Source organism: Drosophila serrata, unplaced genomic scaffold (genome assembly GCF_035046125.1).
Source record: "Drosophila serrata isolate PLE 108 unplaced genomic scaffold, ASM3504612v1 contig_2, whole genome shotgun sequence".
NCBI lineage: Eukaryota > Metazoa > Arthropoda > Insecta > Diptera > Drosophilidae > Drosophila > Drosophila serrata.
The window spans coordinates 1,590,160-1,599,308 of record NW_028256900.1 but is presented as its reverse complement, the minus strand read 5'-3'; the positions used below and the strand labels follow the sequence as shown (position 1 = coordinate 1,599,308).

Genomic DNA, 9,149 nt, shown 5'->3' with positions numbered 1-9,149 from the left:
GTATATATATATATTTATTTATATGTATATATTAATAGATATTATTTATATGGTATTTTCATATGCCTCAGCTGGAGTTGCCTCAAAAGTAGCATTCGTCTGTCTTTTCAATTAATCTCGTCAAAGTTTTTAGTTGCTATTACGTTACGGTTACTCCTACGGCTGTTTACGGTTACGATTTACATTTACGTTTACGTTTACGTTACGCTTAATTGTCGCAATTTCATTGTTTCAGTTGTCGCTGCCGTCGTTCGATCGGATATCTATATATATATATCCAATCCCTTATCCTTCGATCTCATTAATCGCTCAATGCTGAGATAGTTTTTTTTACATAAAATATTCACTTTTAGATACTTTTGTTTTTTGTAGCTGTTGTTGTTGTTGTTGTTGCTTGGTGTGGCTAAAAGTTACGGACAAATACGCTTATACATACATACACACACACACACAGACGACACCAAAATCGTTTCATCTACGTACATATTGTGTATATATATGTATATATATATATTTATATATATATAGAGTCAATTATTGAAGAGTGATTATTTTTTTATTTTTTGTTAATTTCCGCGCTTCTTGGCGCTGCATAAATTTTAAAAGAATATATAATATTTCTGTAGATTTCCTCATACTCTTCGGAGTTTTTCATTTCCAACAACGTTGAGAGTGTTTTCTTCTTTTTTTTTTGTTTTTTCTCTTTACATATTTTCCTTGTGGCTCATTTTTATACACTTAAAATTGTTGGTTTTTTGTTTTCTTGATTTAATTCTGATATAAATACTTTAGATATAATTTTGTGAATATTTTTTACAGAGCGCGGTAGTCAAGGGAAATTACAAAAAATAAATTCCAACTGAAAAGTAAACATAATATAATAATATCTTACCATTCAAAACTGAAAATTGAAAAAACTGAAAATTTGCAAAACTGAAAATGAAAATTGAAATGAAAAAAACGGAAGAGATTTTTTTTTGAAAATTTTTAAACAAATTTTTTATTGATTTGACAATACAAATTTCTGCGCCAGTGTAGTTTTTTGTTTGTTTTGTTTTTGTTGTTTTTTTGTTTGTTTTTGCATCTTTGTTTTTGTTGTTGTTGTTGGTTTGTTTTGTTTTCTAAGCATAAAAATAGTAATTAATTAATCATAATAATTAATAATCATAATAGTACAGCGTAATTAAATGGTAATTAATGTAATAGTTTTTTTGCTACCGCAAGTTTTCTCTTTTTTGTTTTTGTTTCTTTTCATTAATCATAAATGTATACGTTACGTTTTTAAATAATATATCATAATTTCTGTTTGTTGATTTTCTTTTTTTGTTGTATTTTTCGCTTGGTTTTCTAAGATGCCAATCAAACGTTGAACCGTTAAGCATTAGGTTTTGTTTCTTGTCATTAATATTTAATGTGTATTTATATGTACTTTAAATATGCATTCTTATTTCATTTGTTTAATTTAACATTTAACTATGTACACAACAAATATATTTAACGTTGGGTTCCTCTGCATTTCTTTCGTCTTACTGCTCGCTGCTAAAACTTTAAGCATTTTGTTTGATTTTCATTTATTTTATAAAGTTTACTTTAAATTGTATTTTTTCGTTTTGTTTTGTTTGTTTTTTTTTTTGTGGTAGTTCTTTTTAAAATTAGAAAACAATATTCATTCCACTTGATACTTTAGCATAGAAAAAGAGCTTTGTGCCAAAGGAGAAATAAGGAATATGATTAAGGGGGGATATAGCTAATCTGATAGATAGAAGGATATATAGATAGATAGAGGCTGGGGGAGGGTGGAAAACTATAACAAATTCATAAAATTAGTTAAATTCATAAAAAATGAATCATTCTCAACTTAATTGTAGTTAAAATTTGTTGCAAACTGCACTTCAATTCTGCTCCGGAGATCGCACAATAAAAAAATTTCACACACATTGTTTTTTGTTTTGTTTTTAGGTATTTTTTTCCTTTTCTTTTTTAATTTAATAATAATCATAATCATAATAATAATAATAATAATAATTTGCAGTTTTTTCAAAAAACATCCACAAAAAAGCAAAGTAGTTTTGCTGCGCCTACAAACTAAAGAACTAAATATATTTTTTACTTTTTTAAACATAATTAATATGTACAACAAGAGCTTAAAACTTATAAAACAATCAGATAGGGGGGGCGGGGAGGGTCGATAGTGGGGGGGGAGGGAAGAGGGGCTTGTTGCAGCTGAAGGAAAAGTTAATGCAAAAAGGGGAGGGCGGCTGCCTTGTGTTTCATTTGTTTTTTTGCTTGCTACGTTAAATGTTTAACTGCTAAAATATATGTTTTATGTTTTTTTCTTTTTCTTTTTTTTTTCTTTTGTAATACCATTCAAGCTTGTTTTTTGTTTTTATCTTCTTTTTTTCATTTAAATTAATAACTTGTAGTTCTTTTGTTTGTTTGTTGTTGTTGTTGCTTTAAATATTAGTTTTTAAATTGCATGCATTGTTTTTTTCATATATTTCTGTTTTTTTGCTTTGAAACTTTGTACACGGCTCAATTAAAAGGTAAAATAATTTAACTCAACGCCTGACGATCCTTGCTGATCCTTCTCCTCCTCGTGCCACTCCCAGTCTCTGTCTCTCCCACTCTTCAACACTTCACCACTCCACCACCTTACGCCTCCAGCATGACCTTGTGCACGGTGGTGGTCAATCCCGGATTAGGGGAACCCACACTCGCCGGCGGACTGCTGCTGGGAGCAGGACTTGCCGCCGCTGAGGGGGGACCACCATTACCATTGGATGCCGTCACTGTGACATCAGCGGATAGTGTGGGATAACGCTGAACGGCATTGGCGGCAGCCACCAAAGCGTGCAACTTGCTGGGCGGCGGCGTCGGTGATTTCTTGGACAAATTCAACGGTTGCGCCGAGTCGGCAATATCCACCTGGAGTTCCAGGAGGGGAGTGGGATTCGAACCGGAGCTGGAACTCGCCGGGGCACTGGAACCATTGCTGGTGGAGTGCGGCGATTGGAAATATTGACAGCTGCCAGCGGAGCTGGAACTGCAGTTGGAGGATGTGGAGGAGGAGGACGAACTGGAGCTGGAGCTAGAGCTTGAGCTGGAGCTGGAGCCATTACTATGCGGCGATACGGATTGCTGACGCTGCTGGCAGGTGGTGGTAATCACCGAACTGCTGCCCCACCTTTGTTGCTGCTGCTGTTGCTGCTGCTGCTGCTGCTGACCTTGCTGCTGAACCGGTGGCGGTGTGGAGCTGCTGCTGGGACTACGGTTACCCACACCATTGGTGGTGCTGCTGGCCGCCGTGCTATTCTCACGCTTCAGATAGTTTTGAATGATATCGCTGCGCTTCATCTGCTCGGGCGTCATGCGGGGTTCGGCCATCAGGGATTTGGCCAACACCGAATGTGAGCTAGCCATCGAGGCTTTGGGGCTGCTACGGGTCAAATGCATATGCAGCTGACTCTGGGCGGGATTACCCAGGGCGGCGGGTGTCACCGAGGGTGGTGGCGTGGCCACACTATTCGGCACCGGACTCTGGCGGGGACTCACCGCACTCAGGCTATTCGAACCGGAAGTAGAACTGCTGGCATCAGCCTCGGCGGTCTCGAATTCACGGTGTCTCAGGGCCCGGAACTTCTTGTGCGGCTTGTAGGCCTCATCCATCAGCGAGTTGGTATCGTAGAGCGGTGGAGCCTGCAACACACGCTTCAGCACTGGCATATCCTCAACAATCTGCCGCTTGAGATGACCACTGCTCGAGGGTTGGGGTGAACGTACTGGTGACACAGTCACCACACTCAGCTGGGGATGTTGCACCACCTGGGCCTGAGCCTGAGCGGCGGCATCACTGCAATCCAATGCATCATCCACACTGGAACGGGGACTGGAGCAGGAGGAGCTGCCACCGGAACTGACCGCTTTGCATTCGTTCTTCTCGTTGCCCGACTCAATGCCCGAATCTGTGGGTGAATCTAGCTTTCGGTAGCGAGCCGCTCCAGCGGTCAAATGATGATGCAGCTGTGGATGTTGCTGATGATGCATCTGCTGTTGCTGTTGCTGCTGCGGGTGAAGTTGCTGCTGCTGCTGCTGCTGGAGTTGCTGATGTTGCTGCTGCTGTTGCTGCTGCTGGTGGTGTCGCACAATCGGTGTGATTGTCAGCCCATTCTGGGTGAGATGTGCATGGGAGCCAACAATATCCATGTCAGCTGCCCCAGAATCACCACTAGAACCAGAGTTGGCTCTATTTCTGAGCGGACAACCGCCGGAGAGGGTGGCCGCCAGCAGGGGAGCCGAACTGGCCAAAGCCGAGGGTTGTTGCTGCTGCTGCTGCTGGGGCGGTGAGGCCAAAGCCACGCCCACACTCTGTGGCTGTGAGCTGCTCGGACTGCCATAATCCAAATCCGCCGATTCACTGCTGGAAACGGAACCCAACGGACTCTTGGCCGCCTCCACATCCATGGCATCGGCCCAACTGCCAGTTGGGGACTTATTCTGCTGTCCATCACTGTTATTACCATCCTCCATGGACCACATTTGCTGGCGGAGCAGTTCCTTGTGCTCAGTGCGGAATACAACCAATTTCTCGGTATGCAGGGTGCTCAATGTACGCAGATCGGGCATCGTTTCCAACAATTTGGCCAAGAATTCGGGCTGATCGGGCCTATTCTGGGCCACAATATACTGCAGGCAACCCTTGAGACGTGAATACATCTTCTCAATCAGCTCCAAATTGCGCAATCCCGGACGATCGGGTGTGATCAGGACAATGGCGCAGAAGAGACCAATCTCTGCATCCGTCAGGTTCATCGAGTTCATGCGCTCGGCAAAATTAAAGGTGGAATCCACCAGGAAACGGGCATTGGCACCATTCTGGATGGCATCACGTCGCATAACCTGACCATTGAGGCATATAATCGAATTGATTGAGGAATCAAACATGCAGATCAAACGCACAAAGAGGGCATCAAAGAGGCCGGCCTTTAGGAGCGTGAATTTATCATCCTGGGTGAGCAGCTGGAAGCCGGGTATCATGCCAGCAAAGTCAATGACACCGCGGATAACATGAGCGAATCTTTGCGAGAATTCCTGCTCCGATTGCAGCTCTGGGGCGGGATTCAGTGGGCAGGCCTGGAAAAATTAAAAGAAAATATAGTTAAAGAGGGGTTTACTCTATATTTATATATATATTTATATTTATGAGTTTATACGAGTTAAGCTCCATTTCCCCTTGGCCTGTCACTCTGAATGTTAAACTTTTCCTCTAACTGTTGCTTGTTTTTCTAGCTGTATTATCACGTCATCGCTCTTTTCACACGCGAAGGTCAGCGAACCTCCCCTGGCTCTGCCCAGCCACACACACTCATTTAAATCAATAATAATAACTATTTGTACTTCCGCACCGCCCACCAACAACTACTGCCTCTCCCCTCCCCTCTTTTCCCCCACCTCCCACAAATGTCGCATTTCCTTAAACACCGCTGGAAGCTTTTCTCTGTGAGAGGTTAGAGAATCGTAGGGGGAGGTGAGCTTTGCCTACGTCAGTTGTTAGTTTTCCTGTTAGTTTCTAGGGGCTGTTTTCACCTCTCTTTCTCCCCTCTCTTTCGCTCTCGCTCTCTCTCTCTCTCTCTCTTTATATAGCTTCCCTTTTGTAGTTTTGCGTTGAGCTTTTTTGCCGCCTGACATTACCAGCCAAGGTCGACGAACCAGAGTTCAAGGCTTTTTTGCCTTTGTGTGTTTTGTTTTTATTTTGTCCCGGCGCGTGTTTTTTTTTTTTTACTGTACTAGAGAGGGGGTTGGAAAAATGAGAAAAAAATAGGTGGGAAGGGGAGGTTAGGGTTTGCAAATGTTCATGCTATTTCGCCATTTGGTTTTCCGGGTTTTGAGTTACATGAACATGCGCCAAGTGTGGCGCAGACAGTGAACGTGCCGCCTCTACAACCCCCAGCCCCAAACCCCTTTAATTTATAATTCTATAAGTATATATATATTCTTATTATTACATATTTGATATTTTCACTTGTATTTTTCTTAATAATTTCCCATCTTTATGTTCTGTTTCAATAAGCACACGTTGTGCTGTCTGGCGCCTTCTGTTTCCAAGCCAAAAAGTGTTTTTAATTTTTGGTCTGATTAACCTTGAAAAATGCTCTTTTCTTTCTTGTGGCCTTCGGCAAGTGCAAAAAAGCACAAGCACAAGCACAAAAGCAGAAGCACAAGTAGCCGGCAACCGGCAGTTGTCGGCTTTTCTGCTTTTTATTTTTATTTTTTCAAATATTTTTTCCTCTCAATTTCTTTTCTTTTGCCGGCGCTTTTGACGTCGTCGTATCATTTCATTGTGTGTCTCTGTATAGATTTTTTTCTCAGTGATTTGCGCAAAAGCGGAAATAGTTGGCAAAAATACTAATGAGCGAGGGGGAGGCTATTTATGAACGCTCCTGAAATTTCCCGCCATATCACAGAGATATAAAAACGAAGTGACCTTCAAGGCGAGACGACGAGTATTTGTGGTATTTGCCAAAAATAATTAATTACCAGAAATTCTTTCATTGCACCAATTGATATGGGTTTGTCTAGGGAATGGATTGAATAATCTTCTAGAGAAATTTGTATAAATATATATATTACAGAGAGCAATTCTAACCTTGTTTCACTCCTCTTCCGTCTTCCGTCATAAACTAAATTGCTTCTTTTTTTTTTTGTGTGGCATTATTACGATGCTTCCTAAATGAACCACCTGACAATTTTTACAGATTTGTTCTCTCAACCTCTATCTCTATGTCTATCTCTATCCCCGTCTCTTTCGCTGACTCGTTGTCTATCTCTTTCCTATAGTGCATTTCTGTGACGCCGCTTGTCTGGCATTTGCTTCCTCATACTCATGACATTTTATGCATATATTTTTGTTTTTGTAGTAGTATTATTATTATTATTGTTTACTCATATAGAGTCGAGTCCGAATACATTCCGAGTCTAGTGGAAATATCAACTGTTTATGGTGGGGCGGTGGAAAAAAAAGAGAGGGAAATAGTGTATTATTCCAAGGTTAAAAAATAACTCACATCAAGGTCGTTGGTCACTAAGGTTCTCTACTTGCTTTTTTTTTATTTGTGCTTTTTTGTGGACTTCTTGAGCTGACGATCCAATCGATCGCCTTTCATTGGGTTTTTTTTTTTGTTTTAGTAATCAACAAATCAAATTTTAACTTATTTAGCCTTGCACTTGACTCTGACTTTGTGTTTTATTTTCTTTCTCTGGTTTTACTTTTTTCTTTTGTTTAATTTTTTGCCCGACTGGCTTTTAAATATTTGAAATAATAATTTATTTAAATGGGCAACGCATGTCTCTAGCTATCTCTCTCTCTCTAATCCTGCTATAGCCATCTCTTTCACACCGGCGATAGGTGCTTTTGTGTGTTTGCTTTCATTAATAATGACGCTACGCTTGACCTTGAGCTTTAGAACTTTATTTGTATTTGTTGTTGCCGTGCCGGGACACGTTTTATTTTTGTTGTTTTCGCTGAATTTTATTATTTGATTTTTTGTTTGTATATATATATTTTCGTAAGCACTTTTCTTTATCGCTTTTTGGTTCTAGTACATTATTATTTTGTTGTTGTTGTTATCCCTTGACTTCCATGACGTTTTTGACTTGTAAACTCAAAGCATTTATCACTCAAGTGAACTGTCTGTCAGAGGGGGGAAATCGTCATAAATTTGACATTGACAGCTCTTTGCTTTTCGTCAAGAACTTGACCCCAAACTTGCCACGGGCGGCCCCGGCAAAAGAATCCAAAGAAACCAAAGAGTCGTCGTTGAACGCTTGTAGACGCGTCTACGTGAGGCCAGCGATTTCCTGGTTTAGAATCGTCCAAACAGGTTCACCTTGGCGCATGACTAACGCCGCCGCCAGGTAGGTAGGTAGGTAGTAACCAGTAACCAGTAACCAGTGAGCAGTAACCAGTAAGCAGTGAGCAGCAGTAACTAGTGACTATGGCAGGGTTATAGTTGTTGTTTTTCCTAGAGCTGATCTATGCATGTCAACAGAAGTTGGCCCGGAAATGTGACTTCGCCTACGCTAATATAATAACCTTTTTGCCGGAATTGGAAACTGATTCTATTAGAGGGGGGGCCCAGACAGAGAAGGGCTCTATGGATTTTCATAATTTTATGGGCAATGGTTATTTATGATACTTGATTTATGATAGTTATTTCCCTACTTAAAGATCTTGAAACTCACCAGCAATGTGGGCATCGAATATGAGGGGCAATCGCGTGCCCTTTGCCGCATCGCCGAGACCTTCTCCTTGGTAAATTCACAGGTCTCGAGGTGGGCGCGTAGCACGGCGGCAAGTAGGCGTGGCTGATCATCCAGCTCGGTGGCTAATGCACGCTGTTGGCCACGATTTTGGGTGCTCTGCTGCATGGCGGCCAAAATGCGCGCCTTCTCGCGCTTCGGCACGCGTCCAAAGCGCACAGCTGGAATAAAGAAAGAAAAAAATGATTAAAAAAGGGATCTTTAGTAACCTTGCAACATCAAGTTGAAACTATACATATATGTAGGTAGGCATAAAAATTAAGGCCCCATCAATTACACAGTTGAGTGCCCCGGCAGGTGCAAGGGACAGCTGTTGTACGGTTGGTTGTCCTGTTGTCACGCAGGAAGTTCCCTTCAAAGTGGGTCATTGCCTCAGCTGCTTCGTGTTGCCACAGTCTGTCAGTCTTCAGTCTCTACTCTTCAGTCTTCGATCTACACTCTCCTCTTCTCTGTTACACTTTCTCTTTTTTTTTTTAGATTTTTAATTTCTGCCTCTGGCCGCAACCGAAACAAAAATTTGTATGTGGGTGAACTTTCACATTTCACCAATAAACAGGGAGAGAACAAAAAAAAAAACAAATCAGGCACGTTTGCGGTCACGTTTTTCGCACTTGAGAGTAAGAAAAAGAGGAACTAAAGGGAGGGACAGTGAGATTAAAGGTTTAAAGGAGATTAAGAAGAGATTATCTTAAAATTTAAGAGGTTTTATCAATCAAATTAGTTAAGTTTTTTAAAGTAAAGGCTCGTAAATATTAATTAAAATATTTATAAGATTTACAGAAGCTTATTTGATCAACTAAATACTTTATAAGATATTTAAAAATGTATCTTAT

At 40.9% G+C, this 9,149-nt stretch overlaps 1 protein-coding gene across 3 annotated transcripts in view; it reads right to left on the bottom strand.

The window, feature by feature from the left end:
- Positions 1 to 970: 970 nt before the first annotated feature.
- The window catches only part of Eip75B (Ecdysone-induced protein 75B), a 117,138-nt gene continuing 108,959 nt past the window's right edge, over positions 971 to 9,149 (bottom strand). For all 3 annotated transcript variants that reach the window (XM_086834864.1, XM_020946277.2, XM_020946278.2), the window contains 2 exons: positions 8,239 to 8,477; positions 971 to 5,130 (listed from right to left, as the gene is read on the bottom strand). In XM_086834864.1, coding sequence (XP_086690990.1) covers positions 2,653 to 5,130; positions 8,239 to 8,477 — 2,717 coding nt within the window. In that variant the 3' untranslated portion in view covers positions 971 to 2,652. The remainder of the gene's footprint in view (positions 5,131 to 8,238; positions 8,478 to 9,149) is intronic.